Here is a 24,807-nt window from a genome sequence, read left to right as displayed (position 1 = left end):
TAGGATTTCTCTGGAATTTGGGCAGTGATCTAAACACTTAAATAATAGGGCGGTTAATGGCGCGAGTCATTTGTGTGTGTGTTTATGTTCTTTATGATGGCAGTACATAGTGTACGGTGGTGGATATCTTACCATACTTACTGAGCAACTATTAAAGCAATGAGAATCTTTGGGAACCAGAACGATACTTACACGTATACCATAAGACTTTACTCTGTGCTTTTCTGTACTTTTCAAAACACTCCGCACTTTCCTTAGCACAAATCTGTTCTCCACAGTTTGGTATGCGTGTGGAAATTGTCATGAAGTGAGGAAAAGGGCTTTCTTCGTATCCCTCAGCTCTGACTGCCTATCTCTTTGCTCCCGAAGTCGATTGCAGGGGAAATTTTTCATACACTGTAATCTTTATTCCAAGGCAGGGTGTTAAAATTACATTCAAATTTTGGGTAGATTTTTTTGCAGTTATGAATGATTCTAACTCACAGTGTGAAACAATCCAATATATTTGAAAGGGGTTAACTTATTTCTTACAGGCATTTTTTTTTTGAGGGGTGGGGAAGGTAGGCATATGGCTTTGCCGGAGTTGAGTTTCTTTGTGAGCTATTTACTAATGCCAAATCTCTTTCTCATGTCTTTGTTCTGCGTTAAAAGATTTCCATAACTAAGCTGTAAAATGTGCGATTTGATGTAATCATCATTGGATGTTCAACAATGTCTTCCCTCCCCATAAACTCTTTTTAGTACACACTCATTTACCCAAAAGGCAGCTTTAAAAAAGTCTTTTTGTGCGAAGCGATAGCCTGGGTGCTGAAACAATGCATAACTGAATAAGCTCTGCAAAGCCTTACAGTCACAGAGTGAGTGATTAGGGAATTGGATAGTTTGTTTAAATGACTATTCTGATTCATTGAATAACTTAGAATGTACTAGGTATGTGCCTTATACATTTTTTAAAAAATGGAATATAAAGTTAAAGACATAGGATTTCTTAAAGTGTTTTAAAATAACTGTTATGACTGTTTATTATCTTTTTACATTAGACTGGACATTTTTTGGGTTGTTGACTCTGGAAGACTTTGAGGCATTTTAATTTTCTTCCTGTAAGGGCTTCTTGAGGGTTTGTTAGACATTCCAATATGTGATACTTTGTGAGGATAGTTTTCATTTCATTTCTTACTTGTTAAGTATCTTAAGAGTTTTGTGTACTATTCCATTAAAACATCATTAGATACGTGGTGAAAAGCTTGAGATTGCTGAGTAAGAGACTGGAAAGAAGTTTCATATTACCTAATGTTTGAAGTATGAAGTCTCAGGGTTGTTGATGGAGAGGCTGATACTAGGAAAGTAGAATTTGTTAGGAGCTTTTTTAAAAAAAGGCAGTGTAGTGTGGAGGAGAAACAGCAGTAGGTTTTAAAGGAGTGGAACAAATGCTAGTGACTGGTATAGAATGGTTTCCTATGCTTGGTATGCTCGATAGGGTGTATGTGATGCTTGATTAAGGCCAGAAATGCAAGCTGGCCTCTCTCATGCAGACAATTGTAGTGAAAAAGCCAAAAGTTTTAGGTTTGACTCTTTGTGGAACTAGAACAATTGGCTTTTCAGCTCTGCAGGTGAAATCCTAGAGTTAGTAAGCTAACTCGAGCTGCTTGCATGGATATAAAATGGTCATTGGCCCGCCAACTAAACTGCCTTACTAAAGAAAAAAATAGGCCAGAGGAATATTAATTTCTGAGAAGAAAAGGTTTTCCCTTTTTCTGATTTTGCTTCTCAACCAGTCTAGTGATTCTGAAATGATTTAGAAATGATTTTGGAAATTGAAGGAAGCACATACTCATTTCTCATTAGGATTGGGGTTACTAGTGATTGTTGCAAGCCAGCGTGGAACTATGATTGCCCAGGCAATATGTAAGGGATTATTTGTGATTAAATAGAGTAATTTAAATCTATGGACTTGAAATTAACATGTAAAAGTAGTAATGGTCATTTTCTTCTTTCTGCTTTTCTTTCAATTTTCCCGTCTCAAAATATTGGGGGAGGGATTTAAAACTCTGCTTCTTTTCTTTTTTTCAAACTAATGGTGAGAATGCCTTTCAGTGAATGATAAAGGCATCAGGTAGAAATTTCTATATCGTTTAAAATTTTCCCTTTGAAATGCCACATTAACTCCTTTGATTTATGAGATTATTAGTGTTTAGTAAATAGTCTGTCTTATAAAATTCTGCATCTTCTATGTTTTAATAGGAAATATTTGATTAACCAATAGATAATTTTATATACCTACTTTGCTGCTATAGATGCTGAAGTCTTTTTATTATATAAACCATGTATAGTTATACCTTTAAATAAAAGAAAAAACATCATGTTCACAAATTGGAAGACTTAATATTGTTAAGAGGGCAGTACACCCAAAAGAGGGCAATACACCCAAAACTGATCTACAGATTCAACATATTCCCCAAGAGAATACAAGGTGACTTATTTGTAGAGATTGACAAGCTGATTGTAAAATTTATATGGAATTGCAGGGGACCCAAAACAATATTGTAGCCAAAACAATATTGAAAAAGAACAAAGTAGTAGGACTCATACTTCCCAGTTTTAAGACTTCCTGTGAAGCAGTGGTGTGCTACCGTCACAAGGATCGATACATAGATCAGTGGAACAGGATAGAGAACCCGGAAATACAGCCATACGTCTGTCATTTGATATTTGGCAAGGGTGCCAGAACCGTTCACTGGGGGACAGAAATAGTTTTCTCAACAAGTGGTGCTGGGAGAACTGGGTAGCCACGTGCAAAAGATTGGAGGTGGAACCTTACCTACACCATATATAAAAATTAACTCAATAAATCAAAGACTTAAGCAGAAAAGCTAAGACTATAAAACTCTCAGGAAGAAGAAAATATCGGGATAAATTTTCATGACCTTAGCACCAGTTTCTTGGATATGTCACCAAAAACATGAACAGCAAAAGGAAAAATAAATTAGCCTTTATCAAAATTAAAAACTTTTGTACCTCAAAGGACACCATCAAGAAAGTGAACACTTTCACAAAATGGGAGAAAGTATTTGCATGATTATGTACCTAATAAGCACTTGTATCTGGAATATATAAAGAACTGTTTTAACACAGTAATAAAAAGACAAATTACCCAATGTAAAAATGGGTAAAGGATCTAAATGGACATTTCTCCAAATAGGATATACAAATTACCAATAAGCACATGAGAAGATCCTCGTCATCATTAGTCACCAGGAAATGCATTAAAACCACAATGATATACTACTTACTAGGAAGCTAAAATAAAAATGTCAGATAATAGCAAGTGTTGGTGAAGATGTGGAGAAATCTGAATCCTCTTACATTTTTGGCAGAAATGTAAAGTGGTGCATCTGCTTTGGAAAACTGTCTGGTTTTTCTCAATTGTTTTGAGAGATTCTCTGTTGAGATGTCAGATTTCTGTTAAATTGAGCATTATTAGCATCAGGACCTTGCAAATGCCTTGCATTTACTATTGGTTGGCCTTCAGTTCGCCTCTATTAAGGAGTCAGTACATAACCATGAGAAGTGTTTTATTCTGAGGAGGCAGCTCCCCAGTTGGAAGAAGTCCATTATTTGTTTTCTCTGAACACAACTGTCTTGTTTCAAGAGGCTGGCGAATGATGCTTTGGCAGAGTAAGGATAAGAATAATTTTTTTTTAAAGTCATGCTTCCCTTTGAAGCAAATAAAGAATGTTGAGGGAATATGAGATTGATTCTAGGAATGTACCTTAGAATTAAGGTAATGGAAGTATGTAAGTTTGGTACGAGATATGTGAATGCTGCAGATGATTTCTGTGGCTTTCTGCTATCATTTAGAAATATTTTATGTTCCTTTTAGGGTCATTGCCATTTACAAAGTTTTGCATAATTGCTATTTGCTGTTAAGTTTGTTAGCAGTGCTTTATGACTTAGTTATTACAAGTATGATTTAAAATCAAAAGTTTTCTTTATCATTTCTAGTAATAATGAATCTGTCTCTTCCCTTCCTTGGTCCGTATTTCTTTTTTTTTTTTTTTTCATGTTAATAGAACAAATATGTTCAAATATTGAATTTGTCTTATTTGCCTATGTGAGTTTAAGATTTCATGGTCTTTTGCTGATTTCTATCACATTGTTGTTGATTTTTTCTCTTGTTCACTTTACTTTAGCCACTGAACTTTCTGTTCTTGGAATAAGCCAGCTGCTGGCTTTCTCCCCCAAGATTAACCCCTGAAGCAAAGATCATAAAATCAAATAAATAAAAAGAACAATTAGAAAGCCCCAGGGAAAGAGTGTTGGCACTGGGGTGTGTGTGTGCATGCGCACTTGCTCCCAGTGGTGGCAGCAGCGGTGGAGGCGGGTTAGGGGCATCGTGGAAGTATAATTGGGGAGGGGGGAGGCACAGCCATTTGAATTCAGGTCTTGATCCTAACAGGCCCATTGTTGCCTTGATAATTAGTATCTGTCCCCTGACTGAGTGGGGTGATAACAGTGACTCAGGCAGTGGGTGCAAGTGTCCTCAAAAATGATAGTGCTCCCTAAAGTTCCCTACCTCTAAAATTCCTCACCCCTAAAATTCCCTACCCCTCTTTTGTTAAATGCTTCAGGAGTGGTAAATTATAATAAAAGAAATGTATCCTTCCCAATGTTATTTTACTTTTCCCTTGGTAATGGATTGCTGACCTGAGGAGTTGTTTGTTGAATGGGAAGTGATTAACTGGTTTTTTAATTCTTCCCTCTGTACCCCTACTGATTTCTGAGAGCTAAATGGAGCTGATACAGACTTAGGTTCTCTGTATCTTTCTCTTGTTCTGGTGATCCAGAGAAAGTAAGGCATTCCCAATGAATATGGCCAAAATGAGACAGCTGTGCACAAGCATTCCAAAAGTCAAATAACAAAAGATCTCAAACTGTATTGCAGATAGCACTAGATGCAAAGACAGATGGGAAACAAGTCTAATAACATTTCTAAAATATAAGGGAAATACTAGCAATATGAAACAAGAATGAAAACTTACTTAAAAGGACCAAGTGGAAAACTTAGGTATGAAAAGTATAGTAACACATTCAACAGGATAAAATTAATATGAATTAAGATAAAGGACAAACTAGGGAGTTGGAAGGTCATGTATATGAACTTTTTCTGTAGGAGGAAAGAAACTACAAAATAGAAAGCATAAGAGAAAAATTATGGAAGAGTAGAAGTTCCTTTCCCCCTGTGATAAGGAATAAAGCAAGGATGCCTGCTTTCACCACTTCTGTTTAGCATAGTATTAGAATTTGTAGCCAGAGCAATTAGTCAGAAAAATAAATAATAGGCATCCACATTATAAAGGAAGAATAAGATTATCTCTGTTCAAGATGACATCATCTTATATTTAGAAAATCCTGAAGATTCCCACCCCTCACACATATACAAGAAAAAAACTATTAGAGCTAATAAATGAATCTAGGAATGCTGCAGGATATATTATCAACCAACAAAAATCAGTTGTACTTCTAGACACTAGCAATGAACAATTCAAAACAAATTAAGAAAATCCATTTACAACAGTATCAAGGGGAATAAAAAGGAATAAATTTAATCAAGGTGGGAAAACACTTGTATAGCCGTACCTTGTTTTATTGTGCTTCACTTTATTGCACTTCATAGAGAGTCCCTTTTTTTTTTTTTTTTTTAAACAAATGGAGGTTTGTTTAAAAACCACCTGCACCAGCAAAAAGAGTACAACTCACTGAGGGCTCATATGATGGTTAGTATTTTTTAGCAATAAAGTGTTTTTTAATTAAGGTACGTAAATTGTTTTTTAGACATAATGCTATTGCACACTTAACAGACTACATTATAGTATAAACATAAGTTTTATATGTGCTAGAAAACCAAAAAATTCATGTAACTCGCTTTATTGTGATACTCGGCTTTATTGTGATACTCGCTTTATTGCGGGGGTCTGCAACCATATCTCTAAGGTATGCCTGTACACTGAAAACTACAAAACATTGCTGAGAGAAATGAAAGAATATCTGAATAAATGGTAAGGTATCCTATGTTCATGGATTGGAAGACTTAATATTGTTAAGATAGTACCACCCAAAGTCATCTATAGATTCAATGTAATTTCTACCAAATTCCAAGTTTTTTATGGACATAGGAAAGTCCATCTTAAAATTCATATGAAATTTCATGGGATTCCAAATAGCCAAAACAGTCTTGTAAAAGAAGAAAAAAGTTGGACTCACTTCATTTCAAAATTCACTACAAAGCTATATCGTAATCAAAATAGTGTGGTTCTGGCATACATACAGACGTATAGACAATGGAACAGCATAAAGAGTCTAGAAATAAACCCACAAATAATATAGTCAAATGATTTTCCACCTTTCCACAAAGGTGCTAACTCCATTCAGTGGGTGAAAGTAGGAAAGAGGTTATCCGGTTGAGGAGAGGGGTGTGAGGCGTGGTTGTTTAATGGGTAGAGTTTCTGATTGGGATGATGATTGAAAAAGTTGTGGAAATGGATAGTGGTGATGTTTGTACAACATTGTGAATACACAAAGGGTGCCAAAAAGTGTATACACATTTTAAGAAAAGAAAAACCTGCATTAAAATTATGCTGATGGTAACCACTTTGAGCACTTCTTGTAATTGCAGAAGTCAAATGTGACTTGTATTCGTTTTTTGTTATCGGTATATATTGAGTATTACAATTTTAATACAGTTTTTTCCTTTCTTAAAATGTGTATACATTTTTTTGGTACCCTCAGTATTTAATGGCACTGAATTGTATATTTTAAAATGGTAATTTTATCTTTAAAAGAGGAGAAATGGGGGCTGATACATATGTGGGGTCAGTGTATTAGAAGTTCCCATGTGGTTGGAGAACTTAGGCATTAAAAGTAATTTTGTGAACAAGTTAAAAGAGGAAGTTGTGATAAGAAGTTGGGGTATCTGATTATTGATCTGAGAGGTGACATTACAGGTACAATCTGGATGAGATGTGTAACATTTGGGGAATTTGAGTTTGGGAGACACAGCAAAATTCAAATTCTAGCCTTGTCATGTTTTAAGCTGTGTAATTTTGTCATATTACTAAAGCTTTCTGAACTTTTGTCTATGTTATGTGTGTGTTAAATGGACAAATAAGCCATATCATCAAGGTTATTGATTAAATGATTATATGTTAAAAAAAAAAAAAAAAAGTAAAAAACCCAGAAGTGCCAGTACTTAGGCAGGAAGCTTTAAATGTCAAAAATAGAGGAGGAAATATTTGAGGAAATACTAGAGATTGATTTCCCAGAAATAAAGAGAGATTAAAAATGCCCCGTAGAATACCAAATAGAATTTAAAACCCACACCCGCATACATTACAGTGCAATTTAAGACTTAGAGATAGAGAAGAGTCTAAGGCTTACCAAGACAATAATATTAAGGAACAAGATTCAAATTGACATCACACTTTTTAACAGCAATATAGACTGTAAGATGATAGAATAATATATTTCAAGTATTGAAGAGATTATTGAAAGAAAATAACTTTGAACCTTGAATTTTTATATCCAGTAAATTGTCCTTCAAGTAGAAGAGCATGATTAAAATATTCTCAAACACAGAAGACCATCAGCTATACAAAGTCCCACCTGGGGAACATTTCTTGAGGAAGAATTCAAATGAGTGGAGAAACAAACCCAGCAGGTGCTACTAGATAAGTGTAATGTACACATGTAAGACGTGTAAAGAATGATCAAAGACCGAAGATTGTTGTGTTTAAAAAAATTAGCCACAACCAAAGAAAAGAAATAGAGGATGTTTATCCGTAAGACATGATAAGGATTGGGTGGAGGGGAGATTGGGGATATGAGGGCATAGTGAAGTTCTCATCTTGATAAAGGGATAACATTTTCATTTATCAAAAATAAAGGATGTGGGGGCCGTCCCGGTGGCTCAGGTGGTAGCAGCTCCGTGCTCCTAACTCCGAAAGCTGCCGGTTTGATTCCCACATGGGCCAGTGGGCTTTCAACCATAAGGTTGCCGGTTCAACTCTTTGAGTCCCGCAAGGGATGGTGGGCAGCGCCCCCTGCAATTAGCAACGGCAACTGGACCTGGAGCTGAGCTGCGCCCTCCACAACTAAGATTGAAAGGACAACTTGAAGCTGAATGGCACCCTCCACAACTAAGATTGAAAGGACAACAACTTGACTTGGAAAAAAGTCCTGGAAGTACACACTGTGCCCCAATAAAGTCTTGTTCTCCTTCCCCAATAAAATCTTTAAAAATAAATAAATAAAGGATGTGGAGGGGTGGCCCGTTAGCTCAGTTGGTTAGAGCGAGGTGCTGATAACAACAAGGTTGCCGATTTGATCCCCACATGGGCCACTGTGAGCTGCGCCCTCCTTAAAAAAAAAAGAGAAAGGATGTAAAAAGAAATGCAGAAAAAACAATGGACAAGTTGAAATAAAATAATAAAGTCAGTTAAAAGGCAGAGGTGTTTGTCGTTTGCTTATTTACAGGAAATACTCTATTAAATCATAATTTAAAATTACGTAGGGGGAAGGGCAAGAATTGGATGTATATGTAAATGAAAACTAAGGATCCTAACAAAGCTTTTGCTTACGAGAGTTATACCTATCCATTGTTACCATATCAGAAATTAAAACTGAAATTTTAAAAACATTTATTGATTAATTTAAAAATATTAATAATATATCTTTTGTATGTTAACTTAAGTAACATTTTAAGGAAAAAACTATTGTATTAAACAACAAGAATTTAGTGAGAAAAGTAGCACTGTTTTATATACTTTTGCAAATCTCTTTAAATGTCTGATTTGATAAAACATACTTAGAGTCTCTTATCTGCTTCTGCATTCACTCTGTTGCAATATGTTATTTTGATTGAGGTACATGAGGAGAATCTTAGGGCCTTGTGGATCTTTTGCAAGGATCCGGGGAACCCTCAAGGGTCACACTTGAAGAACTGCTTTTTCCATAAACGTTTCTTTGCTACTCCCTCCCCCACCCCCCAATTTGGTGTCTTCTGCATAGATCAGTTGTTTTCTCATTGTCCCATATTCCTTCCCACCTTCCGTTTTTGTTTTTTGCTGTTTCCTGCCTTATATTCTTCTCCAGTTTCAGGCTGATCTTCAAGTCTTCACTGATGATTCTAGTCTCTGACTATCTTCTCTAAAATCTATTGGCAAATAGAATTTGTTCCACATGATTTGTACTTAAGTATTCTAAGGTTTTTTTTGCTTTCTCTTTCCTGTTACATTATAAAGCTCCTTTTTAAAGCAGGGAGTCTAAAAATTGACAAAACAAAACCAGAATTTCTCCTTACACACAGTGTTAAGTACAAAGTAATATTTGTTGGTTGATAGGAGGTAACATTCTTCAGGGAAGCACATAAAATAACATATTCTCTATTGGCCTTAAATGGTTTGTTGGAAAACTGTAGTATCTTACCCATTATCTACTACATGGTAATAATACTTTTGGTATTACAAGGAATGCTTTTTAAAAAAAGAGATCTTGTATAACTAAAACCATCTTCAGTCAAGCTTGTTGTTCTCATAAGCCACTTATTGACTCATTTATTTTCTTACCATTTCAGAAAAAAGCCAAAGGTCAAGAGCTGTTTGATCAGATTACATACCACTTGGACCTTATTGAAAGTGACTATTTTGGACTGAGATTTATGGATTCGGCACAAGTAGCAGTGAGTAACTATTTTTTGGAGATTCCAATATGGGGCAGAAGTGGAAAATTTCAGATGACAGGCTGAGTGTTACAAGACTACGTATTCTTAATGCGTTCTTTTTTTCCTCTGATTTTCTTATTATGGTCTGAAACTTTGACCCCTTGCTTCAGAATAACTTGAAGTGTTTGTTTAAAAAAAAAAAAGCAAGTTCTGGCACTAATCCAAATTATTAGAGCATAACCTTTGTGGATGAGGCTTGGAAATCTGTCTTTTTAATAGCCACTGGGTTGGTTCTTGGGTATGCCATACCTTCTCCATTATAGTTATTCTTTTATTCTTTGTAATTAAAAATTTTTTTTTCTGTGGGCAGTTACTTTGAGATTGTTCCTCATCAGACTTTGTATTAATTAATTAGTTAATTAATTAATTTATTTATGAACTGATGGAGTCCTATTTTATGCAGTGGGTCATAATCTGTCACTATCTTTTATTTTGATGATCAATTTTTCCCGGGTTTGGCCACTGGGAGCCACTTCAAGATGTCTTCTATAACATGCACCCATCATTCTTTGAGCATTTCCTGACTTTCTGGCCCAAGAAGATGTTCGTTTTGTATCTCCCTGCTCTAGCCATGAGCTTTGTGGTTATATTTAGGGAATATATGTTTACATTTATACACGCACACCCCCGCGCACGTGCACCCCACCATAATCTCACACCCTTAAGTCCAATTCCAGTCCAATATCACAGCGCTTATTTCAGTTTTTTTCTTTTCCATATTTCTGGTTTTCTTCTAGAGAAGCCAGGCTTTGATTATCGTTGGTATATTTACTTGACTCACTCACCCTATTATGGAATTCATCTCTAGCCTCTTTCTGCACAGATGCTAACCTTTCTCCGACCACCTTCTGGACTGAAATATTTGGGAAAAGGAAGGGTTTATGAAACTTCTGATATTCCAGTTACCTTATAAATAGACATTTTTTTGCAGAGAGTGTTGTAAACTAATCTCTAGAGATATGGTTTGGAGTAGGAGGATTAGAAAGAGGAGAGAAGTTATGCTTGAGGAAAACAAACAGTGGGTTTTAGTTAAGATGACCGTATGATTTTTTGTCTAAACTAGACCATTTACTAAAAATTGAGATACAGAGCCGGCCCGGTGGCTCAGGCGGTTGGAGCTCCATGCTCCTAACTCCGAAGGCTGCCAGTTCGTTTCCCACATGGGCCAGTGGGCTCTCAACCACAAGGTTGCCAGTTCAACTTCTCAAGTCCTGCAAGGGATGGTGGGCTCCGCCCCCTGCAACTAAAATTGAACATGGCACCTTGAGCTGCCGCTGAGCTCCCGAATGGCTCAGTTGGAGCGCGTCCTCTCAACCATAAGGTTTCCCCATTGATTGGTCTTGGCATGCTTATTGAAAATCAGTTTTCCATAGACATACAGGTTTATTCTGGGATCTCTGTTTTGTTTTATTCATCTGTATGTTGATCTTTGTGTCAGCACCACATTATATTGATTTCTGTAACTGTAATAAGTTTGAAAATTAGAAGGAGTGAGTCCTTCTGTTTTGTTCTTTCAAGATTGTTTTAGCTATTCTGGGTCAATTATATTTCCATATACATTTTAGGGTTAGCTTGTCCATTCCTGCAGAACTGGCAATTGGAATTTTGGTTAGGATTGCATTGAATCTGCATATCCATTGGGGATTATTGCCATTTTAACAATGACAGTCTATCCATGAACATGGAATGTCTTTCCATGTATTAGGTCTGTAAATTTCTTAAAGTGGTATTTTATAGGTTCAGTTTATATGTCTTTCACCTCCTTGGTTAAATTTATTCTTAAGCCATTTCTTTCTTTGATGCTATTGTATATGTAATTGTTTTTTTTAATCATTTTTTTAAGTTTTCAATTATAGTTTACATACAATATATTAGTATCAGATGTACAACATAGTGATTAGACATTATGTAACTGACGAGGTGATCAACCGCATAAATCTAGTAACCATCTGACACCATACATAGTTATTGCAATGTTATTGACTATATTCTTTATACTATATCTTACATCCCCATGGCTACTGTGTAACTACCAATTTATACTTCTAATCCTTTCCCCTTTTTCACCCATCCTCCCAATTGTCCTCCCATCTGGCAACCATCAAAATGTTGTCTGTATCTGTGACTTTGTTTCTATTTTGTTTTTTCATTTATTTTGTCCTCTAGCTTCCACATATAAGTGAAATCATATGGCATTTGTATTTCTCTCCACTCAGCACAATACGCTCTATCTCTAGGTCCATCCATGTTTTTGCAAATGGCAAGATTTCATGCTTTTTTTATGGCTGAGTGATAATTCCATTGTATATATGTACCATGTCTTCTTTATCCATTTATCCATTAATGGGCACCCAGGTTGTCTCCGTATCTTGGCTGTTGTAAATTATGCTGCAATGAACATATGGATGCACATGTCGCTTCGAAGTAATGTTTTGATTTCTTTTGGATAAAGAAATACCCAGAGGTGGGATTACTGGGTCCTTCTTTGTCACTTGTCATAATCTTTGTTTTGAAGTCTATTTTGACTGGTATAAGTATTGCTACCCTACCCTTTTTTTCCCCCGCATTTCCATTTTCATGAAATATCTTTTTCCATCCCTTTCCTTTCAGTCTGTGTGTGTCTTTTGATCTGCAGTGAGTTTCTTGTAGGCAGCATATGTTAGGGTCTTGTTTTCTTATCCATTCGGCTACCTTATCTTTTGATTGAAGCATTTAATCCATTTATATTGAAAGTGATTATTAATAAATATGTAGTTATGCCATTTTATTTTTCATTTTTTTACTTTTAATTTGTTTTTCTCAGTTACAGTTGATATTAATATTTTATATTAGTTTCAGGTGTACAGCATAGTAGTTAGACATTTATATGATTTATTCAGTGGTTTCCCCCCAGTTACTCTAGTACCCACCTGGCACTATACATAGTTTTTGCAACATTATTGACTATATTCTCTATGCTGTGCTTTATATCCTGTGAATGTTTTGTAACTACCAATTTGTATTTCTTAATCCCTTTACTTATTTCACCCAGCTCCCCAACCTCTATCCCCTCTGGCAACCATCAGTTTTTGCTCTGCATCTGTGAGTCTGTTTTGTTTGTTCATTTATTTTGTTCTTTAGATTCCACGTATAAGTGAGATCATGTGGTATTTGTCTTTCTCAGTTTGACTTATTTCACTTGCATAATACCCTCTATGCCCATCCATGTTTTCTCAAATAGTAAGTTATTTTGTTTTTATGGCTGAGTAATATTCCGTTGTGTGTGTGTGTGTGTGTGTGTGTGTGTGTGTGTGTGTATATAACTGTTTCATCTAATTGTCTATTGATGGACATTTGGATTAATTCCAGATAGTTCTATTTTCAATTTTTTGAGGAAACTCCAAACCGTTTTCCATAGTGGCTGCACCAGTTTGCAATACCACTAAGAGTATATGAGGATTCCCTTTTCTCTGCATCCTCGCCAACAATTGTTTGTTGATTTATTGATGATAACCATTCTGACAGGGTTGAAGTGATATCTCATTGCGGTTTTAATTTTCATTTCTCTGATGGTTAGTGACACTGAGCATCTTTTTGTATGTCTATTGGTCATGTGTATGTCCTCTTTGGAGAAATGTCTACGTCATCTGCCCATTTTTAAATTGAATTTTTTTTTTCTTGTTGAGTTGTATGAGTTCTTTATAAATTTTGGGTATTGACCCCTTATCAGATGTATCATTGTCAAATGTTTTCTCTCATTCATTAGGCTGTCTTTTTGTTTTGTTGGTGATTTCCTTTGCTGTGCAAAAGCTTTTTAGTTTGATGTAGTGCCATTTATTTTTTCTTTTGTTTCCGTTGCCCGAAGAGATAGGTCAGAAGAAATATCACAAAGAGCAATGTCTGAGAGTTTACTGTCTATGCTTTCTTCTAGGAGTTTGTATGGTTTTGTGTCTCACATTTAAGTCTTTCATCCGTTTGGTTTATTTTTGTATATGGAGTAAGATGGTCCACTTTCATTTTTTTGCATGTATCTGTCCAGTTGTCCTTACACTATTTGTTGAATAGACTTTGTTAACCCTGCTGTATGTTTCTGCCTCCTTTGTCATAGATTAAATGACAAATAGGCATGGGTTTGTTTCCTGGCTCTTTATTCTGTTCCACTGATCTATGTGTCTGTGTTTATGCCAGTACCATGCTGTTTTGATTACTATACCTTGTAGTATAGTTTGATATCAGGTATCATGCTAACTCCAATTTCATTCTTCTTTCTCAAGATTGCTGTGGCTATTGGGGGTCTTTTGTGGTTTCACGTAAATTTTAAGATGATTTGTTTTAGTTCTGTGAAAAATGCTGTTTGTATTTTGTTAGGGATTGCATTGACTATCGATTGCTTTGGCTAGTATGGAAATTTAAATGATGTTAATTATTCCTATCCATGGAATGGTATATGCTTCCATTTATTTGTATCTTCAGTTTCTTTCTTCACTGTCATACATTTTTCTGAGTACAGGTCTTTTATCTCCTTAGTTAAATTTATTCCTAAGTACTTAATTAATTAATTAATTTTTGATGCAGTTGTAAGTGGGATTGTTTTCTTAATTTCTCTTTCTGACAGTTCATTATTGGTATATAAAAATGCAACTGATTTCTGAATATTAATTTGTGTCCTGCTACTTTACTGAATTCATTTACCTGTTCTAATAGTTTTTTAGTGGAATCTTTTGGGTTCTCTGTATATAGTATTATGTCATCTGCAAATAATGATAATTACACTTCTTTTCTTATTTGGATGCCTGTTATTCATTTATTTTTCTCTGATTGCTGTAGCTAGGACTTCAATACAATGTTGAATAAAAGTGGTGAAAATGGGCGTCTTTGTCTAGTTCCTAATCTTAAGGAGAAAGCTTTTAGCTTTTCCCCATTGAGTATGATATCTGTGGATTTGTCCTATATGGCCTTTATTATGTTAAGGTGTGTTTCCACTATTCCCACTTGTTGAGAGTTTTTATCATAAATGGATGCTGGATTTTGCCACATGCTTTTTCTGCTTCTGTTGATATGATCATGTGATTTCTATCTTTCATTTTGTTTATGTGGTTTATCATGTTAATTGATTTGCAGATATTGAACCAATCTTGCATCCCAGGAATAAATCCTACATGATCATGGTGTATGATCTTGTTAACATATTGCTGAATTTGGTTTGCTAGTATTTTGTTAAGGATTTTTGCATCTGTGTTCATCAGGGATTTTGGCCTGTAATTTTCTTTTTTTTTTTTTTTGTAATGTCTTTGCCTGGTTTTGGAATCAGAGTAATGGTGGCCTAATGAAATGAGCTTAGGATCTTTCCTTCCCCTTGAAAATAGTTTGAGAAGGATAGGTGTTAACGCTGATTGGTGAAATTCAGCTGTGAAACCATCTGGTCCAGGACTTTTGTTTGTTGGGAGTTTTTTGATTATGGATTCGATTTCGTTAGTAGTAATCGGTCTGTTCAGATTTTCTGTTTCTTCTTGTTTCAGTCCTGGAAGATTGTGTATTTATAGGAATTTATCCATGCCTTCCAGATTGTCCAATTTGTTGGCATGTTGGCAGTTTTTCATGATATTTTCTCACAATGCTTGTATTTCTCTGGTGTCAGTTGTAACTTCTCTTTCATTTCTGATTTTAGTTATTTGGGTCCTCTTTTTTGTGATGAGTCTGGTTAGAGGTTTATCAATTTTGTTTATCTTTTAAAAGAACCATCTCATGGTTTCATTGTTCCTTTGTATTTGTGGGGTGTTTTTGTTTGTTTGTTTGTCTTTGTTTTTGGCTATTTCATTGATTTCTGCTCTGATCTTTATTATTACCTTCCTTCAACTCACTTTGGGCTTTGTTTGCTGTTCTTTTTCTAGTTCCTTTAGGTGTAGAGTTTGATTATTTGAGATTTTTCTTGTTTCTTGAGGTAGGCCTGTATTAACTATGCATTTCCCTCTTAGGACTGTTTTCATTGTGCCCCGTAGATTTTGGGTTGTTGTGTTTTCATTTTCATTCGTCTTAAGGTGTCTCTTGATTTATTCTATGATCTCATTGTTCACCCATTCATTATTTAGTAGCATGTTATTTAGTGTTCATGTGTTTATGTGGTTTTTAGTTATTTTCTTGTAATTGATATCTAGTTTCATTCCATTGTGGTCAAAGAAGATGCTTAATATGATTTCAGTCTTCTTGAATTTGCTGAGACTTGAAATGTTGCATGTGCACTTGGACAGAATGTATCTTCTGCTGCTTTGGGTGAAATGCTCTAAAAATATCCATCTGATCTAATGTATCATTTAAGGCTGCTGTTTCATGTTGATTTTCTGTCTGGAAGATCTGTCCCTTGGTGTCAATGGGGTGTTAAAGTCCCATGCTACTGTATTACCCCCCAAAAAAGACCAGGTCTTATCTTAATTTTTGCTCCAAAAGACGCATTAGGGTGTATTTTCAGGGATGTCTTATTTTTTCATGTACAACAACCTACACTTACTCAAATTCAGTCATACCATCTTCTTTTGGAACATCATCATAACATACTACGTGCATCTGTCTGGCTGATGATCTTAACTGGGGCTTATTTTCGGGATAGGTCTTATTTTCGGGGAAACCTGGTATGATTGATTGTATTACTGTTGAGCTCTTCCCTTTATGTGGGTCAATATTTGCTTTATATATTTTGGTACTGCTATGTTGAATGCATAAATATTTAGAAAGGTTATATCCTCTTGTGGATTGATCCCTTTACTATTATGTAATATCTTTTTGTCTCTTATTATGGTCTTTGTTTAAAGTCTATTTTGTTTGTTGTAAGTATTGCTATCCTAGCGTTTCTTAGCTTTTTTTTATTTTTTTCATTTTATTCACATGAAATACCTTTTTCATCCTTTCATTTTCAGTCTGTGTGTGACTTTCAATCTGAAGTGGTTCTCTTGTAGACAGAATATGTATGGGTCTTGTTTTCTTATCCATTCAGCTACCCTATGTCTTTTGACTGGAGCATTTAATCTATTTACATTTAAGGTGATTATTGATAGATATATAGTAGTTGTTGTTTTATTATTCATCTTTATGGGTTTTTCCCCCCTTCTTAAAGGAGTCCCCTTTAACATTTCTTGTAATACTGGTTTGGTGGTGATGAACTCCTTTAGCTTTTTCTTGTCAGGGAAGCTCGTTATCTGTCCTTTGATTCCAAATGGTAGCTTTGCTGGGTAGAGTAACCTTGCTTTGTAGGTTGTAGGTCCTTGCTTTTCATCACTTTGAATATTTCTGCCAATCCCTTCTGGCCTACAGAGTTTCTGTTGAGAAACAGCTGACAATCTTCTGGGAGCTCCTTTGTAGGTAACTAACTGCCTTTCTCTTGTTGCTTTTAAGATTCTCTCTTTGTCTTTAACCTTTGGCATTTTAATTATGATATGTCTTGGTGTGTGTCTCTTTGGGTTCATCTTGTTTGGGACTCTGAGCTTCCTGTATGTCTATTTTCTTTGCCAGGTTGGGGAAGTTTTCTGTCATTATTTCTTAATAAGTTTTCAATTCTTTACTTTCTCTCTTTTCTTTCTGATACACCTATAATGTGAATATTGGTGTGCTTGATGTTGTTCCAGAGTCCCCTTAAACTGTCCTCATTTTGTCTTCCCCATTTTGGCTGCCTCCCTGTGTTTTTTTCTATGTATTAGGTAGAGCTGCTCCGTCTCCTGGTCTTAATAGAGTGGCTTTATATAGTAGATGTCGTGTGGGGCCCACCAGCACAGTCTCCACGGTCACCTGACTTGGGTGCTCCAGGTGTGTATCTAGTGTGGGATGTGTTTGCCTTCCTGTTATAGTTGAGCCTTGGTTGCTGTTTGCACATCAGTGGGAGGGATTGACCGTTATGCTCGCTGATGGGTTGTGAGACTTGCCGTGACTACAGTGGACAAGGTGTTGTGCAGGGGCTGAGCCTAAGGTACAGGATTTGCTTTAGCTGCTCTGGTGCCTGCCCATCCTGCCCTTTGTGTGTGTTATTCTTGGAGGCCGCTGGTTGATGCTGTGGCTTGGTTTGAAGCCAGCCACTGGGTGTGCCGGCCTTTGGGCCTCTTGGGAGGGTCCCTTCTGCAGGTCAAGGTCAGCTGCAGGCATAAGCCACAAAGCAGTTCGCAGATGACCACCACCTTCCCTGGGCTGAGAGGTGCTTTGAACCAAGGCCAGCTGCTGCAAGTGCCAGGTTTGGGGCTGCTCAGCAAGAGGTACGGCGCAGGCCAAGGCCAGATACTGCTTGTTTGGGGTTTGTGAACATTTGAGAGATTTTAGGAAAATCCACAGCATGATCCAGGACAGGCTGATTGTATGGAAAAGCCAGTGGTATCTGCTTATGTGGGTCCTCAAATTGGGTGGGGAATGGTCTTGGAATCCCCAGATTGGGGCAAATGGAGTTAACTAGGTTGACGGAGCCTCAGATATGTCATCTGCACAGTGGGATGGGAAAGGGCTCAATAAAGAAACAATAGATTCTGCCAGCCCTTCTGTCTGGGAGAAAGCTGCCCTTCCAGCCGTCGCCCTGAAGCCAGACAATTCAGTAACTTCCTGTGTGTTCAGGCATCTCTGAAGCTGCTGCCCCAGAGTAGGAGCTCAGAGCGGGTGAGCCCGTCATTGAGTTAAGTCTGTTCATGGGCCCTCTGAGAGGAAAGCCTGGAACTCAAGCAGCCCTTTGTCTCACTCAGTCACAATCTCCACTGGTTTTCAGAGCCAGAAGTTATGGGGAGTTCTCAGCACTGAAACCCTGCACTGGGAAGCCTGGTCTGGGTCTGGGACCCCTCGCTCCCTGGGGGACCACTGCAGCTAAGATATCCCTCCCGATTTTTAAATGCCACACATGGGTGTGTGACCATCCCATTCTATATCTCCACCCCTCCTACCATGTTTCCCCAAAAATAAGACCAGGTCTTATATTAATTTTTGCTCCAAAAGGTGCATTAGAGCTTATGTTCAGGGGATGTCATCCTGAAAAATCATGCTAGGGCTTATTTTCTGGTTAGGTCTTAATTTTGGGGGAAACATGGTATCAGTTTCAAGATGGCTTTTCCTGTATGTCCTTAGTTGTAGGATTTCTGTTCAGCTGTCCATAAGGTGATTGTTAATGATGGCTATTCTGTAGTTTAGTTGTAATTGTGATGTGGTCGTGAGAGGAGGCAAGTACAGTGTTTACCTACCTCGCCATCTTGACTGGAAACCTCCTTCTGTAATTGTTTTCTTGATTGTTCATTGCAAGTATATAGAATTCATTTCTTCTGTTTATCTTTTACCTTGCAATCTTGCTCACCTTGTTTGTTTTAATGTGTTTTACGTAGAAGATCATGTCATATGCAAAAGGACATAGTTTTACTTGTTCCTTTCTAATTTGAATGTCTTTTATTTCTTTTTCTTGCCTAAGGTCCCTGGCTAGAATATTGAGTAGAATGTTGAATGGAGGTGGTGAGAGTGGACATTCTTGTGTTGTTCCTTGTCTTAAGGGGGAACTGTTCAGTCTTTCATCATTAAGTGTATTACCTGTGGGATTTTTAAAGATGCTTTTTATTACTCTGAGGAAGTTCTCTTTCTATTCCTATTTTGTTGCATGTTTTCCTCATGCAAGAGTGTTGGGTTTTGTCAAATGCCTCTATTGAGAGAATCATGTGGTTTATTTCCTTTATAGTATTAATGTGGTATGTTAATGGATTTATTTGTATTTATTGAACCAACCTTGCATTTCTGGGATAAATCTGACTTGGTCATGGTATATATAATCCTTTTTATATTGCTTGATTTGATTTGCTAGTATCCTTTTATAGAGTCCCGTGACCACCTTAAAGCTTGAGTTACGATGATGAAATGTGTGGATGCTTTCACTAGAAAAATGCATGTGCACATAGCATTCTGTGTACATATATAGGTAATTCAGGTGTTCCTGAAACTCACCTATGGACTCTTGTTTAATAACTTTATTTAGCAAATAAAAAACTGTAGCTTAAGGGAAAACCCATGGTGGTATATTCATTTGTGTGTTTTTTCTTTAAGTCTTTATGATAATAAGTAGGGTTTTTGGAAATTTGTAATCATTTATAGTGTTTATGAAAACTTGGCTATTAAATCTCATTGTATGACTTCAAAAATTTTTATGGTAATAGAATATTTCTTGAAGGATATAAGGAAACTACTTCTCATAAAATTAACAGGATGTGTAAAGAGTTGCCTTATGACAGCAGAACTACCAATACCAGTGGTTTAAAAAAAATGATTTGGGGTTATTTTCTTGAATAATAGAACTTTCCAGTGTGGAAGTAATATATCTTAAGCCAAGCAAGAAGTTCTCCTTTTGATACTAAATGTTTTTAGGTTGGTGTAGTAAGACTTTACAAAATAGTTGGGGAATTAAATGTTACAGTTTGCTAGAGGACATGTATGATTTATTTTGAAGGAACAATTTTCAGTCTTAAAATCAAGTATGTACAGGGATCAGGCAGGAGAACAAAAGAAGAGAACCAAGTTGGAGTGCATATTAAAGACACAGGAGTGTTATTTACTTTCAAGAAGTACAGGTTTTCTCTCCCTTTTTTTGAATCATGCTGCATGCTTGATATGTTTTTCCATTCTTGATAGTGATATATATAGAAAAATATAGCAAGATCATAACTTGTAGGTGACATATAACAGTCTGTTAAAGATCAAAAAGGATTGGAAGAGGAATTGGGTGAGCTAGGGAGCATATCATTTTTCCCTCCAAAAAGGGGGTTTGGGGGTATACTGTTTCCCCAAAAATAAGACCTAGCCGGACCATCAGCTCTAATGTGTCTTTTGGAGCAAAAATTAATATATAACATAAGACCAGGTATTATATCATATATATCATATCATATCATATAGCCAGTCATATATTATATTAAAATAAGACCAGGTTTTATATTAATTTTTGCTCCAAAAGACGCATTAGAGCTGATGGTCTGACTAGGTCTTATTTTTGGGGAAACATGGTACTTGATTCCAGCCATTTGTTGCCAGATATCATTGCTGGATCTTCAGGTATTTCAAGAGAACCTTAGAAATCTAGATTTTTTTTACGTAAATCTTCCACTTTAAAAAAATTGGTTAAACCTTTTTGAAAATGTGTCTAATGAAAGAAATAAAAAAGAGCTGAATAAGTGGGGATACATACGTGCATGGATTAGAAGACAACAAAATAACGATGTCAGTCTTTCCTAATTGATATAGAATTTTAATGCAATTTGTATCAAAATTCCCACAAACTTTTTATAGATGTAGATTGGATTATTTTAAAACTTTTATGGAAAGACTAGAATAGAATTTTGGAAAAGAGAAATAAAGTGGGAGGGATTGCTCTACCCAGCTTCAAAACTTACTTGGTAAGTACTATAATCAAGGCTGTGTGGTATTGGCAGAGCCATAGACACACAGATTAATGGAACAAAATAGGGAACCCAGAAATAGCCCTGCACAAGTATGAACAACAGAGTTTTGACAAAGACAGCAGAGTAATTCAATAGAATAAGTATAGTCTCAATAGTGAGGCTGGAGCAATTGGTTATCAGGCCAAAAAAACCCCAAACCTGACCTAAACCGTGTATCTGTACAAAGATAAACTTAAAATAGTGAATACAAATGTAAAATGCAAGACTATAAAACTTAGAGAAAAATGCACAAGAGAAAATCTTTGGGACCTAGGACTTAGAGAATTATTAGAAATGACATAAAAAAACATGGTCCTTTTTTTTAAAAAAAATTGATAAAATGGACTTGATGAAAATTAGAACCATTTGTTCTTGGAAAGACCCTGTTAAGAGGGTCTTTGCAAGCCAAGTATCTGACAGGGAACTCATATGTAGCATATATGAAGAACTCATAAACTCAACAGTTAGAGAATAAAACAATCCAATTAGAAAATGGACAAAAGACATGAGACGTTTTAACAAAGAGGATATACATGTGGCAAATAAACACATGAAAGATGTTAAACGTCACTAGACAAAAGGGAAATGCAAACTATAGTCTTGATGAGGCAGCATCACTACTCATCTATTAGAGTAGCTAAAATAAATAGTGACAACTCAGTGCTGCTGAGGATGTGGAGAAACGGGATCTCTCATGTATTGGTTTCGGGAGTGTAAAAATGGGAGAGTGCCACTATGAAAAATAATCTGGCAGTTTCTGAAAAAACGAAACATACACTTACCATATGACTCAGCATTATATGCCTGGCCATTTATCCCAGAGGAATGATAACTTATTTCCTCAGAAAAAGCTGTGCATGGTTGTTCATAGCAACTTTATTTATAATAGTAAAAAATTTGGAGAACTCAAACTGTCTTATAGTAGGTAAATAGTTAAACTGGCACTGTTATACTGTGGAGTACTACTCAGTAATAGAAAAGAAAAATCTATCGATACACAACTTAGATGGATTTCAAGGGCATTATGCTGAGTGAAAACAGGCAATCTCAAGAGGTCTCATACTATGTGATTCCGTTTATATAACATTCTTGAAATAACAAAATTATAGAACTGGAGATCAAATTAATGGTTGCCAGGGTGTAAGGATATTGGAGGTAGCGGGTGGGTGTGACTGTAAAGGAGTAATATGAGAGCATTCTTTGTGATAATAGAATACTTTCTCTTCATTGTGGCCTGAGTTACAGGAATCTAAACGTATGGTAAAATGAACTGTATACAGCATGTCCTCATAATATCATTTCATTATAATATTGACGAGTGAAAAAATTAAAACAACTATTGCCAGCCGGGACCACTGTCTATGTGGAGTGTGCACCTTCTCCCCTTGCCTGTGTGGGATTCCTCCAGGGACTCCGGTTTCCTCCCACATCCTGAAGCTGTGCACGTTGGGTGAACCGGCGTGTCTAACTTGTGCCAGTCTCAGTGAGTGTGTGTGGATGTGTGTGAGCACGCCCTGCAATGCAAGGGCGTCCTGTCCAGGGTGGGTCCTGCCTTGAGCTGCCTGGACAGCCTCTGGCTGCCTGAGACCCTGAACTGGAATAAGCATGTTGGAAAAGAATTATCTTACTTGTTTTTATTAATCTTTCTTAAGTGTATGTATAGCTCACATTTACTTCAGTGTTTAATATTAGAAGTATTTGGGATCTTTATTTTTAAGTTTGGTGAGGGTTTTGTGACCACAACTAAGTATGTGGGAACTAACTCTTGTTTATATGAATCAGGCTATGGTAAAATTGATTTCATTATACATCATTTTGCTTGAAGTTACAGTTTTCAAGAACCTATTAACAATGTTAAGTGAGTACTTACTGTATACACATTGTACCAATGTCAGTTTCTTGATTTTAATATTGTACTATAGTTATGTAAGATGTAAGCATTGGGGGAAAGGCACACAGGACCTCTTGCTATTATCATTGCAACTTTCTGTGAATATTTCATAATAAAATTTTCTTTTTCTTTTTAAAAAAGATTTTATTAGGGAAGGGGAACAGGACTTTATTGGGGAACAGTGTACTTCCAGGACTTTTTTCCAAGTTAAGTTGTTGTCCTTTCAATCTTAGTTGTGGAGGGCACAGTTCAGTTCCAGGTCCAGTTGCCGTTGCTAATTGCAGGGGGCACAGCCCAACATCCCTTGCGGGAGTCGAACCAGCAACCTTGTGGTTAAGAGGACGCGCTCCAACCAACAGAGCCATCCGGGAGCTCAGCGGCAGTTCAGCTCTAGGTGCTGTGTTCAATCTTAGTTGCAGGGGGCAGAGCCCACCATCTCTTGTGGGACTCGAGGAGTTGAACTGGCAACCTTGTGGTTGAGAGCCCACTGGCTCATGTGGGAATCGAACCGGCAGCCTTTGGAGTTGGGAGCACGGAGCTCCAACCGCCTGAGCCACCGGGCCGGCCCCAATAAAATTAATTTTAAAAGAACAAGAAAAATATAGTGTGGGCCAAACAAAACATGTCTCTGGACCAAGATTCAACCTTCTGACCTATATGTTTGTGACTTCTGTTTGGTGAAGTTTTGTAAAGTTCATATTTAGAACTTAGAATTCTAACTGCTCCAATCTGGTTTTTCAAGAGGAATGAGTTACCTAGATTGTAGGCATTTATGTTCAGAAAAAGCAAAACATAGGTGGCATTTCTCCTAATATTTGGAAAAAGAAAAAGAACTGGAACATGTCAGTAGTAATTACAGTTTGCCTTTTTGTCAAATTGATTTGATAGCTTTTATTGGTTTGTTTTATATAATATTTTAAACTTCCCTTTTTTTCTATGTAAAAATCCTAAATGTCAGCACATTGTATTCAGCAGCGTATTGAAAGTATAAATAATACATTATCATCAGGTGATGTTTATTCTCAGAAATGCAAGGATGATTCAGAATCCATTGATATAACTTATTTGTACATGTTCTGTCATGGGATTGTTTGTTTCCTGCCTCTGCTGGGGATTATACTTTTCTTGCTCAGTTGATACCAGGTTTGGCCATGTGACTTGCTTTTGGCAATGGAATGTGAGTTGCTGTGATGTGTGCCAGTTCGGAACAGGTTAACCCTTCATTTACGCTGTTGCTTTATCATACACTTAAGTGAAGCAACATTCAATAAGATTGAAATCTTTACCACAGAAGAAAAACGAGTAACTTGATTAGTTGAAGTCTATGGCATTTAATTTTTTTTTTCTTGGTTAATCCATGTTTATTTTTAAATTCTGACTATTGTTAGAGCAGTTTTAGGTTCACAGCAAAATTGAGGGGAAGGTACAGAGATTTCCCATATATCCCCTGCCCCCACACATACACAGTATGGCATTTAATTTTAAAGACAGTACTCAGCACAAACGGAAATAGAGGTGTTAGATCCAAAGCTGAGAGCTAGAAAACACTTGTCTAATGGAACACTGAGTAAATGTTTTAAGAGTACAAACCTGGAGGCTGCAACAGTATATCCCCTTGATAGCAAAGCCAAGATCATTGAGCTAAGGCAAGAAGCAATTCTTGTTCCAGGTTTAGAATTCAGCTATTTCAGGTACTGTAGGCATGATGTGGTAAGCTGCCAGTGTGGTTTGCT

The 24,807-nt window shown here is 36.5% G+C and overlaps 1 protein-coding gene across 9 annotated transcripts in view; it reads left to right on the top strand.

Moving 5' to 3' along the window:
* Positions 1 to 24,807, top strand: part of EPB41L5 (erythrocyte membrane protein band 4.1 like 5) — a 133,382-nt gene that overhangs the window by 6,307 nt on the left and 102,268 nt on the right. For all 9 annotated transcript variants that reach the window (XM_019715485.2, XM_074335200.1, XM_019715484.2 and 6 more), the window contains one exon: positions 9,629 to 9,733. In XM_019715485.2, coding sequence (XP_019571044.2) covers positions 9,629 to 9,733 — 105 coding nt within the window. The remainder of the gene's footprint in view (positions 1 to 9,628; positions 9,734 to 24,807) is intronic.

The sequence above is a fragment of the Rhinolophus sinicus genome, linkage group LG01, assembly GCF_036562045.2.
Source record: "Rhinolophus sinicus isolate RSC01 linkage group LG01, ASM3656204v1, whole genome shotgun sequence".
In the NCBI taxonomy this organism is placed as follows: Eukaryota; Metazoa; Chordata; class Mammalia; order Chiroptera; family Rhinolophidae; genus Rhinolophus; species Rhinolophus sinicus.
This window is presented reverse-complemented; position numbering and strand designations above follow the sequence as displayed.